The sequence below is a fragment of the Drosophila montana genome, unplaced genomic scaffold (assembly GCF_035044405.1).
Source record: "Drosophila montana isolate Dmon_TW-CO22-7 unplaced genomic scaffold, ASM3504440v1 contig_2438_1, whole genome shotgun sequence".
In the NCBI taxonomy this organism is placed as follows: Eukaryota; Metazoa; Arthropoda; class Insecta; order Diptera; family Drosophilidae; genus Drosophila; species Drosophila montana.
The window spans coordinates 178,808-200,947 of NW_026997315.1; the positions used below are offsets into that span (position 1 = coordinate 178,808).

The following is a 22,140-nucleotide window of genomic DNA, read 5'->3' on the forward strand; positions in this document are numbered from 1 at the left end:
ATTGTATTATATGTATATACATATGTATATATATATATATATATATATATATTTAATATTTTTTGAATACTTTTTAATATATATACTAAAAATAGCTTAGGACCGATTTAATGCGCAAAACAATAAAAGAAAACCATCTGGGGGCAAGTTTTTTGCGACAAAATTTTCCACTTGGGTTTTTTTACTTTTCGAAATTTTAACGCCATTTTAGATATCTTTTGTTTATCTTTTGAATAGTTTCTTGATTGGTAGTTTTTTTTTTTTAATTTTTTGTTTTGTTTTTTTTTTTGTTAATTAACAATAGTGTAATAATAGTCCAAATCATATCTTTTTTAAATATTTGTTGCCATTATTAGTACTTGTTTTACTTGGAATTTTTACATACCACAACTTTGCATTTTGTTCAATACTTTTTTTACTTTTGAGGGTGTGGGCAGGCGGAGTGGTTAGTATGTGTGTTGTGTGTGTGTGTGTGTGTGTGTGTGTGTGTGTGTGTGTGAGTGTTGTGCCTGTCCGTTTTTAAACTTAATAGGTTTGCACGATTAATGTTAAATATTTAGCATAAAACTAACTGTAATTTTTTTTAACGTGGGTTCTCTAGGTGTGTTTTTTTTTAATCAAGTGTGTGTATGTGTGTTTATCAAGGTGTGTCCGTGTGCGGGTATTGTGTGGACTTAACGCCCTCGCGCCCAGCGTAGTAACGCATCCGCTAACACATCCAAATGAGCTTTCGTCTGGAATTGAGAGAAAAAGAAAACCCAAGCAGAAAAAGCGTTATTTGAGAACATTTTTGGAGATAGGCGGCGTCTGGGATCTGTTGTGCTTACCGTCTTGTAGAACATGCAGGATCTTCGGTCCTCATCCTCGCCCTCCGGACAATCGATGAAGCCATCGCATAGCACATGATCATCTATGCAACGATAGCGTCCCTGCAGATCCGGTGTGGGGCATGCGAAGCGCTCCATGCCATCCATTGCGGTGGGGCACTCTGCAAAGGCACAACAAACATATAAACACGAAATGAAACAGGTTGCACAGTTAGTCAAAATAGTTTTATTCATAATGTTGCGGCAGCTACCCCCACCCCATGCCCCCGCCCCCTGTAACAGGTAACAACTTTCCACATAAATCGTTCAACTTGCGAGGCAAAACTTTGCGCACGCTAATGTCCGCCATGATTTGCGTCTAAATGTTGCAAGTTGCAACGACACCCGCATAAAAGTATGCTATGCCATTTGCCTGCTGCCACCCCTCTCTCTCTCTGCCTCGCTCTCTTTCTGTTTTCGACATTTTGTTTGTGTATCCTCTCCGCATATACCCCCTGTCGATGTTGCCGCTTAGCGGCTCACGCTGTTATAAATAGTTACACGCTTGCTACTTTACTACTTTCTGTGCTAGCAGGATACCCATTGCCGTTTCCAGGATAGGCGAGCCAAGCTACGCTTGCATCGACGCAGCAGCAATAACAGCAACAACAAGAAAACTTTATTTTTTGTGGCATTTTCTCGACGGTGTTATTTTTTTTTTGCTCTCTACAAACAAATACATAAAAATAAATCACTTTTAGGACATGTTGGCGCCTCCGGTTTAGTTTCAGCCATTCTGCCACACACACACACACTTACACATACACGTTGCGCACACACACATGTGTGTGCATGTTGTTTTTGTTGCCACTGCTGCTATTGTTGCTCCTGGCTACATGTTTGCGTATTGAGATTTGTTGAAGTTGCCCATATAGGTTTACCTCCGCCTCCTTATACCCCCCTCCTCCTCTTTATGCTACCAACATTCTACCATCGACCCCTCTAGTTTTTTTCCACGCTAGTTTTTGCAATTTAGCTGCGCTATTTTTGTAGCAGCGATTGGAAAAAATTATACTGCACTTTTTGCCCAAAGTGTGCAGACACATGGATTGTTGGCACATTGTTGTGTTTCCCATTTACAATTTTACCAAATGAAATTCATTCATTCATTGCCGCTCAGCTATTTTTTTTTTTTGTGCTGTTTTTGATGATGTTAACAGCATATTCATTTGATAAGCATTTAACAGGCTTTTTGTTTTTTGTTCAGTTGAACAAGTGTTAAATGGAGCCTGGCAATCATTCGCATTTAATTTTATTGCTGCTTTTTCAGGTTTGTTTCTTTATCAGATTATTTAAAAAGTGTATTAAATTGTTTTATTTGTACTATTTGTAATCATATTAACGTAAATGTTGTTCATTGAGCATTTAACGAGTAATTGGAGTTACAAAAGTATTCTGGAAATGTATATAAATTGCAAATATCTGCTTATATTGTGCAAATATAATATGTGTTAATTCAATTTCTACCTATTTAAGCCTTTTATAGTTACAGGTAAGCTTATTAAATCTCAGTCGCTTCTGCCTTCATCTATAACTTCATTCTTGAGCGTAAAATTACAAGGACTTGCACGAATTTCGATACGAAAGCTGGCAGTTGAAATATTTGCTGCGTTTGCATATTTCATTCACAAGCCCGGAAAAGTAGGCAACACTTTTACACACCAGTCATGACAGCTGTAGTTTACAACAGGCCCTGTGGCCTGTTCATTAATGTGGCCCTGCACAAGTGTCTGGCACATACAGACAAATACAGCCATAAGCACAACAATGCAAACTAAGTGCCTGCCCTTCAACACTTGTCAGCCGCAAGTCCCGAGATGTACTCAACTTGTCGACAAGATATTGCGACTCCCCATTAGCAGTTGCATATCTGCTGAATCACCTTGCAGCACATTAATGCGCATTACAAAAACAGCAACAACAACAGCAGCAGAACAGCAGCAGCAGCAGCAGCGACAACGACAGCAGCTGCAAAAAAGTGCATAAGCAATGCGCGCAACTTGACACTCAATTGTTAAGCAGTTGCACCCCCAGACCGCCCCCCTCCCCGCAGCCAACTCCCGCCAAGATGGTGGCACAACCCGCTGCCAGTTGCCCAGCTGTCTTGATGTTATTTTGTATGTCTGCCAAATGAAGTCGGCATCATATTCTCAGTTGTCTGCTGTCAGCATGAAATCAATTGATGAGAGGCAGGTGCAAAAAGTTGCGACGCCCAACGCCTCGTTAGGCACATTGTGCCGGGTGAAGAGAGGCGCGAATGGGAGGGCGATTTGCGTTCGCTATGAGCCGAAAGCCCCTGGCGTGCCAAAGAGCTATTTGCATTTTGAAGAGCCCCAAACGATGAGAATGACGACGATGACAATGTTGCCGCCAACGGCGTCGCCGATTGCCATTTATCAATGCGCTTCGCGGCCGCCGCCAGCGCATTTAATTGCGTCAATGGATACTTGGGCACGTTTGGCTGCATCAAATGCCACGCTCACATAGCCCACGCGTGGGGAACAGCACACATTTATGCTGATTTCGCATGTCTCGATTGCAGTTGCCACACAGTATTTGCATATGCATGAATTAAAGCGCATTGCGTATACGCAACGTTGACCCAAAACAATTTTTATGTGCGTCACCCATTAGTTTTATGGGCATTATTTTTTGTGGTTAGTACAATGCTGACTGCATTGCTGTTGCGCCATTTACATTGCAGTTGAGTGAAGTCTAGGCGAAGCGGGGCGAGGCGGGGCGAGCTATTCGAGCCATTGCAGTTGTCGACAACCCACATTTTGTACTTTGAACTTAATTTTACACACAAATAACTATGCAGCGCACAGCACACACACACACAACAATAAAGCGTATGAGAGAGAGGCAGAGAGGGAGCGTGAGTGAGAGAGGGAGAGAGACAGAGAGGGCGGGCAAGCGCTTGAGTGGGTGCACAACTTGCAACTTGTAACATGGCTAAATTTTTGGACGCGCTCTTTCCCATTCTATTTGCCATGTTTTTCAATTTCCTTTTTTTTGTTCGCTTCTTATGGGCCAAGCGAGGCTATTGAACTTTAAATTGATTTTTGCGCTTGTTTGCCTCTGCCCCCTCCTCCGTCCCTTCCCCCACCTCCTCCTCATCCTACACCTCTGGCGCCCATGGCTTGTGCGATAAATCGAAATAAGCGCGCACAAGTTTCTTAGTATTTTTATTTGTGCAGCAATTGCAGTTCTGCTACCTTGCAGCTAGGTTTTCGTTCAGGTATACGAAGCAAACTCCGGTTGCCCTGCGCCTACAGGTAGGCAATAATATGTTGTCAAAACTACCTTTGTTAACAACTTGCGCATATTATATAACAATGTGCATATAACAATTTGTGCATAATTGTTTCTTTAAAAATGCAAATTAAATATTAATTTATTATTTGAGATAAATGTAAAATTACAATGTTAATGAAATAATTATTTAATAACAGAGTATTTAATATTCATATTAATGAAGATTTAATAAAGGTAATAAATAAATAATAAAATATTTATTTTTAGCAAAGATTCATTTTCAAAAACCATTATTTTGTAGGTAGGCGATAAAAAAATAGTAAATCATATTATATGATAAAAGTAAATAAAATAGCGCTTAAATAGTTATTCTTAAATGAGTACACATCATTCTGAAATTAAAGTCTTAAACATTAATAAATAATAAAAGCTAACAACAAAATGAGGAGCAATAAATTAAAGGAAGAACTTAAATTTAGTAACCAAAATTAAATTTATAATTATAATTAATATATTTTTAAGCTTTTGCGAGAAACCATAGCATGAAATTAATTTGAAGATGCTAAATTTCCATTTATCGTTAAAATATTTATAAGATAATATAAAATGTGAAGCCAGTTGAAGCTAATTTTTAATTCAACAAAAAACCAATTTGTAAGACACATTTTCAATGCAAGGAAGTATTAGATAATAGACCAAAAATAATATACAAATATTTTAAAACTTTTTGAGGGGTAATTAGCTACGTGCAACTAAACAATGTAAAGATTAATGAATAACGAGTCTTAGGTCTAGAATATTCATAATTGCATTGCATAGCCATAGCCTAGAAAGTTCAACCTAGTTGCACTTCAAGTTAAAGCCTTCAATGTATTCCCAATTCCTTGTAGCTTATGTCTGAAGTGCAGCTGACACTTTAATGGCAGTTCCTGAACTTTCTTTGTCAGCTTAGATCCCGCTGCAAGGGAATGCAGCACTTAAGGTATTTCTTATTTATTGCATTATATTTTGCAACTTTGGCAAGTTGAGAGGTAAAACAAACTATATCGATATGTATGGCTGCAGCTTATGCAAATTGGCGGTAAAGAAGTTTGACAGAATTCCATATGCGAGGCAAGTTCAATAAATCTTTAGCTAGATGCTTGCATGCAAATCACGTTCAGATTGTGGAGAGCAACTTACACGCATAAGACACAACTGTACCAACTTGCTACATCCTGTTACTAACTGGCACATAAGCCAGGACATAAGCTTGAAACAGTCAACGCATGTTGACACTAAGACACTCAACAACAAAAACAACAACAACAATAACAACTACATCAGCAGCAACAACGGCAACAACAACCATGACAAACAAACAACAAGCGCCAGAACAACAACACGTCGAGTGTCAAAAAATCAAAAGCATAAAAAGGATTTGGCTGTTGCCAAGTCGCAGCTGAGCAGCGCATCCTACTGAGGGGGTGAAATGATGTAGGTTGGGTTAGCTTCTAGTGTAGCTATGTGTGTATGAGTGTGTGTGTGTGTGTGTGTGTGTGTGTGTGTGTGTAGCAGCTAAAAAGAAAATGCTATTTGCTATTTTTGTCGACTGTGCGAGAAAAAGAGCAAGAGAACGAGAGACAGGCTGAGAGATAGAGAGAGGGAGAGCGAGTGCGCCATGACGTATACGTAATGCAAGTGGCAAGCGCAGTTCCCTGTGAATGAGCGGAGTTCGCCGCAAAAATAACTCGAAAAATGTTGTAACAAAGTTCGAGCGAGAAAACCTTTTTCGCCCACTCCCCAATGCCCAGAGCCAAAAGAGCCAAAGAAGCCAAAGAGCCAAAGCCAAAGCTGAAACGCCTGTTGTCTCGTCGACATGGCGCCTAAAATGCTGCCAACAATAATAACAAAACCCACGAAACGAGAGCGCGCAATGCACTATGCGCGCGTGTGCCTGTGTGTGTGTGTGTAAGTGTGTGTGTGTGTGTGTGTGTGAGGGCGTCGTCTGCAGGAAGCTAAAGGAAGCGCCAGCAAAAGGAAACAGCGCGCAACGATTTTGCAGCTATAAATTGATAGTTTTATGTGGCGCACATAAACAGACAAGGCAAGAAAAAAACTAGATGCTGGCTAGCTGCTTGGGACATTAAACTCGCATCCTAACGCACCCACCCACACACTCACACACACACACACACATACACACTCGCACACAGTGCCTGCTTCTGTATATTTCAGCCATAAATAGAAAAAATGCATAAAACAAAAGCCTTCTGCTTTCTGCAAATTTATAAATGGCATCTGCAAAATTGATGGGCATTCATTTACGTATAGCCCAAACATCACCCCTTACTCCCCCCCCCCCCCCCCCTGATGCACCCCTTTCACTTTTGTGTGGCCCAAACAAAGCCCATTTACAGTGACACATTCCATGTGCTGGCTGTCCTAGTCCTGTGTCAAAAATTGAATGGAATTTATTTTCCTTTCTTGACTTCTTCCTTTTTTTTATTCGTTTGTGTTGTCGACAAATTGAGGATTCGGGTCTGTTTTGTCAAGGCGTCCTTTTCATTTACGTAGGCCCTCAGCTTTGTGTTGGCTGTCATAATTTTGCCAGGTGTTGCCATCGAGCGGGATCTGCAAGCGCGTGGGGTGCCGTCTAATGAGGTTTTGATTAAATTTTCCGCTCGAATATATTCTATGATAATTTGTCTGCATTCTTATTGAAAGACTTCTGCCTGGCATTTTAGCATTTTTATCGCACGGCCTTTGTGTTCTCAGCTGGTTGGCCGAGTTTTGCTTCAATTATGTTAACATATTTCCAATTTTTACAGCTACACCCACACACATGAGCTAAAAGCTACATTTGCTGTGTTATTTAACGGAAAATTCCAGTTTCTTGTTTTTTATTATTCGTTTGTTTATCTATATTATTTTTTCTTGACGGAATAAGGCGTAAAATACTCGGAATTGAGAAACGGATACGAAATAGCCGCTACGTGTGTAACCTGTGTGTGTATATGTGCATGTGTGGGTGTGTGTGGCACCCACTTCGCATTTATTGTAATTTAATAAGTTCTGGCTTCTTCTTTATGCTTCTTTATTCAGCTACACTGCCTGCAAGCTAATTGCAGACAGACACAACACTCACATCCTCCGCCGTGTGTGGGCCAGCATTTGAAATTACATATGTGCATATTTCCCTATAGCTAAGCAAACAAAAACAGACTCAACACACACGCTGACAGCGATTGGCCCTGTAGCAGTCAATTGCTTGTATTGAGGAGCCTGCCTTGAACATGAGAAACCTTTTAGTTTGTGTTTCTAAAGCTCAAACAAAGAACATCAACAACAACAACAAACATGCCGCAAATTTGAATTCCTTGTGGTTGTCAACAACTACCATTGAGGTTGATGAACGAAAGATACCCTAAGAAGAATTGAGCCAAGCAAGTTTAATGAAAAAGAAGTTATATATATTTAGAGGTAAAGTATTTTCTTTGGCGTTTTATAATGATTTTTTTCAGATCTAAGATAAAACCTATTAAAATTAATAAATAAATATATACTGGCTTATTCTGAAACAAGTTAAATCGTAAATAAAGTTATAATAAAAAAGGCTAATAAAAGTTTGGCTTATCGGGTTTCCAACTACCTAAATTATGTGAATATATATTCTCAAATTGTGAAATTATTCGAATATAAAATTATTGTTAACAGCTATAAAATAAAACAGCAGCTATTTATATAGCTTTAGCAGAGTCCCTGTCAGAAAAAGTGAAAACTTTCAGTCCCTTCTAACAAGAAACAGATATATTATTTCTCGGTTACTAACTTTTTCTCTTTATGGGTTAAATTTATATACCCGGCATTAATAGAGCATTTCATCGACCAATTTAAAGGCACACACACACACACACACACTCACTCACACAGCCTATGAGCACATACTTGGTGTAGCAGCAGCTCGTCCCTTGTTTATGAGCAGTTGCCGGACCGGAGGGCTTAATGCCTGCGCTGATGTGGCCCACCCGCAGCACTTAATATGCAAATTGGGGCTGTCCACTTGCTGCACACTCGCTAAATATGCACCACACGCACGCAAAATTTTCTATTTTGTAATATATACTTAAAAAAAACAAAAACTTGCCTTGACTTGTGGCGAATGGATTTCGTCTACAACAGGGCGAAGACATTTGTTAACTTGGCTGGCAAATTATGCAGCAGCAGCAACCGTTAGCAAGGCTTAGTCATTCATAGTTTTATAGCCAACTCGTTTGGCACATAATTTTTTATGTGCCGACGAGCAAATTTTTTTATGTGTGTGTCGAAAAGGTTTTATGCTGATGAGCGCATATTAAAATTTGTGTTTGCAATTTGCAATTTGCTGTTTGATAAATGTTGACACTTGCCGCCAATTACTGTGGCAGCTTGTCAAAATGTTGCTTATTTGATATTTAACAAGTATACGACACGTGGACAGCCCACGGCCGCCGACTTGCTTTCAGCAGAAATTAATTTGTGCATATTAGCAATTCTGTTTCAACCAATTTGTGCGTTATTAATAGAAGCTAATGAAAACGCCGCGATTGACCTTGACATTTGAAGCTGGCCTAAAAAAAAAAAACAAAGAGCGAAAATCAAAAATAACAACTGACAGATAAAATTAAGATTGGCCACAAACACTCAACACACATGCATACACGCTCGCACACACACACACACACACACACACACGCCGAAAAACTCAAAGGACCATTTTGCGACCCACTTTGGCTAATCTGGCCAAAAGCGTGCCAATGCCTTTCAACAGTTCACAATTTAGTCAAGGAAATGCCAATGCTTATATATTTTAATTAACTTGGGTCCCTAACAACATTGCGAACACACACACAGCGCTCCGGCACGCACACACACACACAATCAATGTGCAGCTTTTTAGGCGCGGCCAGGGCTCCACATGGCAGACACACACATTCACACACTCTCCGTCTGTTTGTAATATGTATATATATATATATATGTATATATATGCAGCGCGTCTGACAGTCATAAGACAAAGCATAACAATGGCAACGGCTGTGGCAGTGGCAAGGACAAAACGGCCAAATATAGCAACAAACAAAACGAGGCAAATAAAGAAGCAACAAACCATCAACAGTTTGATATGCCTCGTCTGTGCTCAGACACACACACACACACGCACACAGGCGGGCGCTGAGAGTCTGAGTGAAACTTTTGGGAATTGCTGCTTACACATTTGTAATCTTGTCTTGTCTTGTCTTGAGCCACAGCTCTCTCTCTCTCTCTCTCTCTCCCTCTCACTTCAGTTCACTCCTCCACCCTCCCCTCTCAACGCAACGAAAACTCTACCCAGTTGCCAGTTCCCGAGCTGCTCAGCTACTTCAGCTGCTTTTTGGGTGTGCCCCTTGGCAGGCATATTCTATTTTTAGCATGCATATAAAGCATGCGAAAATGTGCCTTACGTTTTCGCTGTTTGTCCTCCCTCTGCTACCCTCTGCTTCTGCTGCTCTTGCTCTTTATTTTCTTGCGCTTCGAGTGTAATAAAAACTCATATTTTTGTTTCGTTGCGTTTTTCTTTTCTCTTTTTTTCTTTGTGCCAAATTAAATGATTTTGTTAACGCGTGCTGGTTTTTGGCTTTAGCTTTTGCTTTTGCTGAACAAAATGGCCGCGTTACGCTGCGTCCCTGTCATCCTGTTGGATCCCATTTTGTCCACCAACAATCAATCGATGCGACAGCAAAGCATTTCGCATGCATAAATCTTAAAAGCGTGTGGAAACTTCTTAATTGGCAATTAAAAAGCGTTAAAAGCGCGTTCGAGCTAAAACGTAAAAGCCATTAAGAACTTTGCTTACACATGAAAATGACGCCGAAAATTCACTGACCAGCCAAATAAGTAAAAACAGCACTCATATTTGAGTGAGTAAATTAAATGTAGAGGAATTTATATGGGAAAGCTGCAGAAAGTTTTCTTTTTTACTGTAATTTGAAACTAAGTAAAAAGTAGGAGCTCTAGAGATGACTTAAATGACAGATAAAAGTGTAGTGATTTTATACCCTGAACCCATTGCAAGTGGGTAAGAAGGGTATAATGTTTTTGAGCAAATGTATGTTGCAGAATGTGTGGCAAAGGGAAACATCTCGCAATCGATAAAAATTCACATCGAAATCCTGGTTTTGTATCAAATCTAATTCTTATTAATGGCTTAACTCGCCAAATCTGACATGTAGCTTCTAGAATAGTAGATTTATATCAAGTATCTTTCATTTTATAGCTACCGCGCACCCCACCCCTAACCAGAGCTGCATTTGGTTCAGGGTATCCCCTAGTCGGGCACCCCGACTAGAGCACTCTTGTTTTTATTTTAATCAAAATGAACTTGATAAGCTAACAAGCTTGTAATCTTTGAGAGTTTATTTTTTTAGTTTTGTAATTTTGTGAAAACTTTAAAGCTCTGCTCGTTCTATTGTAATTAATTTAAAATGCTGCCACATTCTAGATACATTTATAATGAACTTGGTAACACAGCCCTGGGGCCACTGTTTTTCAGCCAGACAGGAGCGTCAAACAAGTTTCAGTTTTTTTTTCTTCTTCATATTTTGTCGTTATAAATTAATGATGTGCTGAGGGAAAACGTTTATAATCTAGCTAAAAGAATTTCTATCTTTCCCATCCGCTTTGTGTTGTTTTTGTGTTGGCTGTTGAATGTTGTTGTGTCAATTGCGAATTGTTGTTCTAATTATTTTAATTGTTCGCTTAAAGGTCAAAGGAAGCAGAGGGGGCGTGTGTTAAGCTGTTAGTACACATTATCGTATGCTTAGTGCTCTGACACACATCTGCATGTATTGGTAAACAAGACAACAAGAAAAAATAAGTAAGACGCAGAACAAAAGAGGATCGAGGGGTGAGGCTGTATGGCAAACAAAAGTGCGAACGATTATTATTTGGGTTTGACGTCAAAGCCTTAAACGCCAATTACAAGGCACACATACATACGTACATACACACGCATACTTATTTAGAACGCCATTTTTACCTGGTACGTGACTGCCACACACACACACACATGCGCACGAAAGCACACACAATTGACACAGTAAAATTTTAATGTAGCATACTTTCAGGCCGCATACTGCAAATGACAACAAAACGTTAGGAACGAGGGAGATAGAGAGCAAGAGCGAGAGCGAGAGAGAGAGAGAGAGAGAAAAGAACGCATTGCTCTTACTCGTCTCTATTTAACACTCTGCCCGCGCACGCCATCTCGCTCCATCTTTCTTGCCGACTCTTTCATTTGTATTTGTTCGGACTTTTAGTGTCTGTTTGTTGTGACCTCGTCCACCTGACCCCTTGAGTCGCTTGAGCACAGTGGCCTGAAATTGCTTAGCCAACTTGGAAGAATATTATGTGTACAATAAAAACCGATTTTAATGTAAAAATTCTTATTATACGACTCCAGCTGGAAATAAGTTTTGTTGCATTAACTATTAACTAACTATATTAACTATATAGATATTTATTTCTCATAATAATTATAATAATAATTTAAGCAAATAATTTTCGATATCTATTTTAAATAAAATCTCTAAAATTTTTAATATAGAAATCGGAATTGTCTTGAAAAACACTTTTATCATTCAAATCTTAAAGAAATCGAATTTTGGACTGTTTTATTGTATATAAGTTTTTAAATATTAGAAATGCAATCATTTAACTATAGATTAGTTACAAACTGCGTTAAATCTAACATTAATATATAACATATATTATTCTGTTTATAATGTACGCCTAGACTGGCTTTCAGCTGACCACTGTGCCTGCGCCTCTACCACATCTTTGCGATTGTGTGAGGCCGCAGCAACAAATTTTTATGTGTTTACCTTTTTGCGCAGGCAGCGCACGCAGCAACAGCGGCTGCGACTGCGGCGGGGGCAGGGGCAGCGACGAGCTGCGCTCATTCGCGACCTGTTCTGAAACACGTCTCACGTACAACTGCGAGAAATGCGAAGAGAGGAGAGCGGGCCAAGAAGGTGAAGTGAGGGGACAACTGGGTAAATATTTTTATCAGCCGCTTGAGCCAAACACAAGCAACAGCTATAAAGGGCTAGCAGGAGGTTAGCTTCATTTTGGCTTCATTCGAACATTGTGGAGATGTCTCAAGGCATTTGCTTGACCTGAACCCGAGCCCCAATCCCAGCCCTCAGCCCCAGCTCCCAGCCTGAACATGCGCAAAGTGCTTTACAAACAGGCCACGCTAAAACTGATATCTACCGGGCATTGTCTAGAGCTGAACGCAGTTCCAACTGTTCGAATGCATAGATTCCGCTCGTGTTGCTGAGCTTGCGGACAGAATTCTTTATTAGTATGCGGTTCGCCATGGCCACAAATGTCACGCTCTTTTGCCCAGCTGCCCGGCTGGGCTCCTTGGCATTTGCTGGTAATTTTATTTTCATTTTTATCGTCTGAAATTCGAACCGCAATAAAACTTGCGCTACACTTTATGCGCTTAATTATTATTTCTCTTTGTTAACTGTTTTTGTATTTTCCTCATCTTTTGTTCTCTAGTTATTCGCCTGGTTGCCATAATTGAAATCTGAGCCTTATGCTGGCCCATCGGGTGGGCGTCCACTTAACTTGTCAGATTGGAACTCAACTAATGCGGTCCTTTGTATTCATTTTGAAGGCTGTTGAGTGCTCCCATTAAAGTTTCTAAGCGGGTCTTGGGCTCAAATATGTTAGTCGTAAATTGCTTTGACGAGAGCACTTCAGTCAAGTTCGGGATTCCCCACTCTTGAATTAATACCTTGAAGGATCGTGTGAATGATTTTAAATTACCCAGAAGTGCCTTCATAAAGTAAATAGCTATTTATGCTTTTACTTCCTGCATTTTAGTGTTAAAAATTCAAAAAGTATTCAAACAATTGCTTAACTTATGCGTTTGCCATTCCAATATCATCAATAGAATGCTGTATCGGTTTATATTTAAAGTTTATTTAACTTTCGAATATTATTTTCGGTGGTTAACTAATCAGTCTCCGTATACGTATTGACTGATTTACCTTCAGAAATCTGCCGATCTGCTGCACAGTCCGCTTGTATTAAATTCAAGCTGGCATTACTTTAATTTTTGCGATGCTTCGCTATTGTACGCCCACTTCATTTATCTCAATTAACATACAAATAATTCATATTGCATTGCGGTCCGCCTTTTATGCAACCAATTTCTTTGCATACATTCAACGCACATTAACTAAAAATACAATGAAGTAGCAAAAGAAAAAACTGAAAAAAAAAACATGTCAAAGTCTAGTTTGCATTTAAATTGCATTTTATACAAAAAAAAAAGAAAAAATGGCAGGCGACAACGACAAAAGTTCCATTAAAAATGGTTAGCAAAAAAATATATGTACATTTATTTATATGTACACATATATGGAATGTCGGCCAACGTCGCACAATCAAATTAACTTGCCATTGTTGCATTTATTTTAATTTGAACAACAGCTAAAAATAGTGCCAAACAAACATGCACACAATACACACACACACATACACATTATTTATAATTGGCGGGGTGTAAAAATAAAGCAGAGAAACTTATTTTTGTGTGCGGCAAGAACCGAAAAAAGGCAGCAAAAGGCGTCGTCGCATTTGCATGTAAATCGTGTTTAAGCAGCGACAATGCAAACACACACACACGCACACTCACAGAGAACACACACACACTCACACACGCACACACACACACACATGTGTACATTTAGGAAAGGCTGTTGCTTGACTGTTGCCGGAATTCTTACATACTTTAGCGCTACCGGCGGATTGTGTTTTGGCAGCGCGGGGTCGTCGAGGGGGTGCGGCGGTAATCGCGTGCTATGCGCAGATTAAAATGCGACAAAGCAACACGACAATTTAAAAATAAAAAAAGAGCCACATCAATAATTAAGCAACAATATGAACAACTTTTAGATATCCTACAAAACTAGTGGTAGTATAATGATCAATTAGAAAGCGAATTATTTCGACACTTTTTAAAATGTTTTTAAGTATTTTTAAATAATTTTCTTTGTTGCTTTTATGTAACCAAATTTTTTAAAATTAAATTACAAGTTATAAACTCAACAGTTTAAATATTTAACAAAGTAATACTTTAAAAATTCAATAACTGAACATCAATAATCAGTAAATCGATATCGATTAATTTAATTAGCAATTGATTATTTTACTAACAACACAAATTTTATGTCTTTGGCTCAGTTTTCATTTATAGAATAAATAATGCATAGCTAGAAGGATTATTCTATATGGCAAGACTCAATAATGCTCTAAGGGAACATCAAAAATCTGTGTATCGATATCGATTAATTTCGTTAGCTCACCTTTGATTTGAAGCACATATAATGCATAACTAATAGATTCATTTAAAAACTTTTAAAAATTCATCAACTGCACATCAACAACCTGAATATCGATATCGATTAACATCGTTAGTAATTGATATTTATTTCAACAACAAATACTTTGAGACTTTGGCTCAGCTTTCATTTGAACATAAATAATTATTGGGTTATTTTAAGAAGTCAAAGCTTTACATATATATTGTTGTTGTAGTCTACAAGATGTCGCTGCCACGCCCCTTTGCGCCTGCCGCACACATTTGGGCATTATTAGCATACCCCGTTTTTTAGCACATTTGTCTGCTGGGTGCTTAAAAGGCCCAGCGCACAAAAGTCGAAAAGCGTCAAAAGCGCGGATTTGTATAGCAGAGCAACAAACATACACAAGCACACATAAACACACATAAGCACACATACACACACACACACATCTGGCGATGGGAGCAGGGCAGCAGCAATTAAGTCACGGCAAAATGCGCGACGGAAATATGTAAAAAACAAAGCGCAGGCACATTTTTTGGTATGCGACATTTTCGCTTTTATTTTTTGCTGATTTTTTTAATGTTTTTTCAAGCTTAGCCAGGCTCAAATTTTTCTGTCTGCGTCATGTGGCATTCATTTGCGTTTCGCTTTGCCTAACAACAACAGCAGCAAGAGTAAAGTCTGCGGTTTCTGGCAGCAAGCTTTAACCTCCGTTAAACAATGAAAATGAAGGCAACGTCGTCGTCATTTCCGCTTGTCGTGTGTGTGTATGTGTGTGGTGTGTGGTGTATGGTGTATGGTGTATGGTGTATGGTGTGTGCTTAGCGGCGGGTCGATGCTTTGCCCCTACGGAGGAGTGTTTCGACAGGTGTGGTGTGTGGGTGTGTGGCTATGTGGGTGTGTGTACGCTACTGGTGGCAACACTTGCCACTTTGCCACGCGCTCAATTTTGTTCTTTCCTGTGGTAAGCGGGGGCGTATTTCAATTTCAGCCTGGCAGCACCTGTTGAGCCCCACCAGCCCCCAAAACGACGAACGGCTGACAATGAGTCCAGCGGCCCCAAATGACAGCGTGTTGAGCTTTCTTTTTTTCAATTATATTCAGCTCGTTTCTAATTAAACTGAACTCTGCTAATTGATGTTTAATGCGTCGCCAACGCAGCAAAAACAACAACAGAGACGGGGCATTCAAAATTATGAGGTCTGACAATGAGCTGCCGCAAACTGTTGCCTACTTTTTGGGGCACGCTTAATGAGCCTAGCTGATTCTGATAAGTTGAAGCTGCCACAGAAATTGGCGCCTATCTTTCAGTAACCGAACCTTTGAAAAATCATGTTAGCTATATTTAGTTACATTTTTAATATTGTCTTTGACGATTTAGAAAAAAAAACGGTATCATTAATTAAATTACAAGCTATTTATATAAACATTTATATATCTTTGAATTTATACACATTTTAATTTCCAAGGAATTGGGTGTCATTACTGCGAGTGCTCAGCCGCAGATACTTTCTGCAGGAATCACAGTGTTTGCTTTTAAATTGATACTAATCGATTTTGATGCAAACAAGCTAGATTTTAATAAACTCATTCTCATTCATTTAAACGTAGAAATTTGTTCTAAGACTTTAGGGAATAGACCGAATTATTCCTTAAATGAAAGAACCAAATGCAAAATCAAGTGTTTTTATCTATTAACGACGAACAGATAGACAGAGGAACAAATCTAGGTAGGTGATATAAAATGATGATACTAAAACATTAGTTTATAAAGATACATAGTTTCTAAGTAGTTTTCTATCTACATAAACAGATTAAAAAACACATTCCAGACATAATACTTTTGAATCGCTTCACAAATCAATGCAATCCGCTTAGCGTCGATTTGTAATTCCCACCCTGTGTGCCTCTCTTTTTCTATATCTCGCTCTATCTGTTCCTTAGTATACATATGCATAAGCCTCGTGTTACTCAGCAATCACGCAAACAGCTCGTCTAATCACAGCTGATAAGATAAGCTTTTCAGTTACAGGCTGTAGAAGCACAACAATGCTGAAATATATAAGAACAACGGCTGCAAGCAGGGAACTATGCAAATAAGACCAGTTGACGGGTCCAGATTGCGGGCACAGCCAGCACGGTAATGACATAATTGCAGCTCTGTCGGCCATAAATTAACTACTTAATAAAGAACACGACGATAGCAATGGTCAAGCTGAATTTTACAAACTGGCAAATAGCCTGTAACCAGCTCTGAAATACTTGTAAGAAGTATTTAGCTTAGACAATTATTTGTTTATTATTTTTGTTATAGTTATAAATAACAGTATGTAACTATACAGAACAATATATAGCAGCGATAAAGTAATCAGTTATCATAAGGATTTCATAAGGATTAGCCTCTCAGCGCTTTAAGTCTTTGAGAATTATAAGCGTCAGGTAACGAAAAATATGAAAGCAGTCCAAACTAAATAATTGCTCCATAAGTTATATTCAAAAAATGTTATTAACAGATCTCATATCAAACTCAAAAATATATATATATGTATATCTGGAGTTACAAGCATTTAATGTAATTATGCCAAAAATAGAAACTTTAAATTATAGCCGCCGTTAAAAGGCGACAACGATCGATGTTGACGGCCTGTAAGTACTTTCACCATAGCAACGACCACAATTAGTTTGATACACTTTCAAGTTGTATGAATCTTGGATGGCTCGGGCAATTTACTAATTGCTTAGCTGCTCATTTGACGAGTGCAGCCGTGTGTTAAAATGACGCTGCTGCTGCTGCTGCTGCTCTTGGGTGCTGCCCACAAATTGTTATTAATTTCACAGTCAAGCGATTGCTAATTGCCTACCCCATACGAATTGGTATTCCAATTTCGATTCGTATTTCTAAAACCGTTATGTACCGCTGGCCGGCTCAAGGCCTTTCTCAAAGTCGTTGCTGCCGTGCCCGCTCTGACGTCAGCAAACCCTGTGGGCCCAGACTGTGGGCCAGCGCGGGCGGCTGCCATTGGGCGCTGAGTGTAACGAGGGGTGGCATGCGCTCCATCAGGCGCAAAAAAAAATGTAATCAAGCGCAAAACTACGCGACGCCTAGGCAAATATTGGCCAATGGCCACTGCGTCACAGTATCATGAAATTTAACAAAATTAACAATTGTTTGTAAAAAGAGAGAGAGAGAAGCCAAGAGAGATGCATTTAATAGAAGACTCTAGCCATAATCAGCTTAAATGCATAGATACTTTGGCGACAAAAACATTACAACAATAATATCGTCTGATCATAATAAATACCAAAGAGTGTTGTATTTGAATGAATGTGAATATTGTTGGAGTTTTCAAAATTGTTGCAGAATTTCGCTAATTATTTCGAAAATAATAATGTCTACCTTGTCGTAATAATGCCATATTTTTATCATTTTAAAATTAGTGAATAAATAATTTAATATTTTGCTAAATACTTATTAAGAAAATTAAACTTGCAGTAATAAAAAAATTGGAAAGAAACTACGATTAATGGTTGATGAGAGATGGGAACACTAGAAAATAGTTAATAATATAGAAATAAATATATAATAAAGAAAATCACAAAAAAAATGTAAATATTTTCGAGATAAAAAAAATATTTCAAAAACTTTGTTTTGAGTAATCTTACTATATATTTTAATATATTTTTTGAATACATATTTTATATATATTTATATTTTATCATTTGAAAAATAAATCTACTCGATAATAGACACGATTGCTTATTTATAGCGGAGTGAACCCTAGTAAATAATCATTAATAATAAAGACTTTAAATAAAGCCTTAACAATTGTTAAGTGGAATATTTAAGCATGTAATTAAGGACAATTTGAATATAATGTACTCTAAGAGGTCGATACTTGTGCTACTTTTTCACTTTGTTTCTCAAAATAGTACAGGGTATACCCAAATCAAGCACTCTCCAGCAATGCAATTGGATATTTTTTCTAGTATTCCAAACGATATCATTTTAAGTTGGAAGCAGCTGCTAATTCAATTTGCGCATGCGATTTTTCAGAGCACTTGCCATGTTCTATTTCTATTTCAAAATCAAAATAATTACAGAAGGCAAACAGAGAGAGAGAGAGAGAGAGAGAGAGACGACAAGCTTGGCCACGCCCACAAAAATGGAGGCCCGACCAGCGACTTGTGCGTTTTATTTATAACTTTAATGGCTATAATTTTAGGTCCTGTCGTTGATTTAATGATGATTATCGTGGGGCGCCATCGTCGCCAACGTCTTGAACCACCGACTCCGACGCCGCCGCTTTGTGGTCATTTGCGTCAGCTGCGGTTGGGCTATGCGAGCCACCAATCAATGAAAACAAGCAGCACCCAAACCAGCCGACTGCAATCAATGCCGCTCAATAATTTAAATTAGTTGGGTTCGCCAGCGTGGGGCCGCGCGCTGACCATTTAAATGAAATGGGATGCGTTTTGGATTTATTTTCGGCCATTGGCTTTTTCATTTTTAATGCACCACCAACTGGAATGTGAGTGTATGCGTGTGTGTTAAGCGCACATTAGTTGAATTTCCCGTGGTAAACATTCGCCCGGCTACGTGTCGGAGCAGCACTTGGAAAACTACTTTTCGCAATTGTTTTCCTGGCAACGTTGCCATACAAATTTCATACAAAATGCTTTTCTTTTTCACTTCTTTTTTTGCTGTTTTCCCTGCGCTTTGTGCTTGGCTTGCCAAAAACATACAGCAAAACAAGCAACGACCCCTTGCGTCTGACCTCTGCCCTCTACCCCCACCGTCCCTACAGGTGCCGCTAACTGGACATAAACATGTGCAAATCAACATAAATTTCTGTGCTCTCCTGTCTGGCAACGAGGCAACGTGGCCGTGGATGCGGATGTGGATGCGGGTCCTGGTGATGTGTTTGTTTGTTTACTTTGAAGTTTTTGCGCATTACCAGAAACTGGGACAGCAATGCGGCCGCAGGACTCGACTCGGACTGCGTTGCGCTGTCAACATGTTTTGAACATATCACTTTTACATATGAAAATTATTTATAACTTTTGACGTTTTGAGTTGTTTTTCAACGCGCACGCAGCTAACAAGGGGCACAAAAAAAATATACGGAAAAACAAAACAAAAATGGGGGCCACCATGTGGGAGTGGAGAGAGACAGGAACTTTGAAAACAATTGGGATAATATGATGCTGATAATGGAAATCAGGAGGAGGTTTATTTATGTTAAAATTACTTTCAAAATTAAAAAAATGGCTTTATAAATATACACACTTATCTATCTAAATGACAATTAAATAAAAAGCATGCATACAATAAAAGCATGACTTAAAGTGTCTCTGTTCAAGTCGAATCGGGCAATAGCCTATTATATTCTATGTTTTTAATTTCGTAGAAGGTGCATGGACCAAAAGGGAACTGCACTTAAACTCATTATCAGAAATATTTGCATATAATGGAGAATATGCGTAAATATACAACAAAGAGTTGAAGATAACTCATTTCTTTTGATACAAACATTTGCCTTATTTAATTACACCCTTGATGAAAAGAACTGAAATACGGTCCTTTAATTTCGCACCTGCATCAAAGTGTAGCATAAGAAGCTAAACAAGCAGAATAGATGAATTTGTTTTTGTTTTAAAAAGAAGAAAGGCACAAGCGCTAAGAAATTCTGGGGAAATGGGAACGGAAATAAGCACAAAAGCAGCGACTAACCCACAAGCTAAATAAAAAGGAGCAGCGCTTAAGATAAAAGTGAGAATTGTGAGAGCTCAAAAAGAAAGTAACAATCGTCCACTTTGGGCTTTTGGATGATAGCTCAGCTTCAGGCACACTGAGACAGCCAATTCTTGGCCAGCACGTAGCAGACTATAGACCCTAACGCCTGGCCTTCCCGCTCTACCCGTGCAACGTCTCCGCCTGCTGCTGCCGCTCGGCACATTATTAATATTATTTTTGGCTGGTCGCCTGGCAGGCACGTAGCGCTTCGTGGCGCTGACTTTTCATTAAGACTGCGCGCAACGCCTTCTGCTCTTATACATACAAATATTACATATTTAGACGCTCGACGTCTAAAAGCAGAAAAGTTTCATTAAAAATGTTGCACTGTAATTTTGTCGAGTAAAACTTTTGCCCAGGCTCAGGCACGAGCACGGTGGGTTGGCGTCTAAAAATAGTCTCTGCAGGACGAACCGTTTCTTGGCTTCAACTTTTAAGGCAACTTTATGCGTTTGCTTTGACAATAAAACTTTTCCTTTTTTTATACCTCTACTATCGCCTATACCTGGCCAGCCAGTGTTCTCTCTCTCTCTCTCTCTCCCTCTCTCTCTTTCTTGCTTATTATATGATATTCATGTTATGGCGCGTTTTTATTGTGAAATATGCCTTGGCTTTTCTGCTGTGCATAATATAAACTTTTGATTAGACTACGGCATTTGCATTTGGCTACTTAGTTACTTAATTTCCGCGTGATATTCAAAGCCAAGTGGCTCCACCGCCCTCCAAAGATGTTGCAACACACACACAAGAACCTTCTTCGGGTCGGGGATGCGAACCAGACAAAGCCCAAGCAGGAAGCGGTTGGGCGGGGGCGATACTGCAACTGCAACTGAGTCTAGGGGCTGAGACCGAGACTGTCAAATGACACAATGCAGTCGGCTTAGCTTGGGTCTGAGGTTTAGCTGCCTGGCTGTCAGGCAGCCAGTCGCCGGCAGGAGCAGGCGACCCCCGTTGACAGTTCGCAGACGGCAGCCACTTAAGTACCGGAGAGTGCGCACCTTTGGCAATATTAATAGCAAAGCAAAACCAGCAGCAAAACAGGCAAAATATGCAGCTAGCCCCCATCTCCCCTCTTCCCCACCGACAAACAGTCACTTTCCCCCTTTCAAGAAATGCAGACAGCAGCGAGTGCGTTCCCGGCAAACAGTCAGAGGTAAAGGGTCGCTGCTTGCAGCCAGCGCCCCCCGCTGGGGCCTTAAGGGCTGATGCAGTCTGCTCTAAACGTTTGGTTGCCCGGCTTGGTGTGCGGGGGGCCACACTCAATCCCCGTTTGTGTGGTGGCAAACGTTAAACGCTCTCAAAGTCAAAGGCAAGGCCCAATGACAATATGGCGACGCGAAATTAAGCAACATTTTTTTGCTAAACTTTTCATTGGGTTCGCCCGTCGTTTGGTCCATTAAATTTGCAGCAAAACTCAATTTCAACTCTGACCTTAGCAGTCAGACCGTAACGTAGCGCTGCCCCGAACACATTCTGCCCAAAAAAAACAAGCTGCCAGATGGCCAGCCGATATGAGATAACATGAACCAGGACTGAACACTAGGGTGATATCAAAAATATAATATATGCAAAAGAATTAAAAATAATTAACAGAATATTAAAATAATAATATAAATAATAAACTGATGATTATATATATTCATGTATTATATTTAAAAAAGGTTTGATGTACTTAATAAAATATAGAAATAGTAATATGCAAATACTTAAGTATTCATACAACAAAATAAATTAAAAACTTATAAGAATCTGAATATAAACTGATTGAAATGAATAAAGAAAGGGTTAAAAATAATGTGAAATGTGAAATTAGAATTTTCAAAAATGTCTATTTACTAAGATA

General features: G+C 39.2%; 1 protein-coding gene across 1 annotated transcript in view; it reads right to left on the minus strand.

Annotated features, from left to right (window-relative positions):
• Window positions 1–92: 92 nt before the first annotated feature.
• Window positions 93–22,140, minus strand: part of jeb (jelly belly) — a 40,326-nt gene continuing 18,278 nt past the window's right edge. Inside the window, exons 2-3 of the mRNA XM_064682067.1 lie at window positions 828–988; window positions 93–734 (exon numbers count right to left, since the gene is read on the minus strand). Of these exons, the coding sequence (XP_064538137.1) occupies window positions 675–734; window positions 828–988 (221 nt within the window). The 3' untranslated portion in view covers window positions 93–674. The remainder of the gene's footprint in view (window positions 735–827; window positions 989–22,140) is intronic.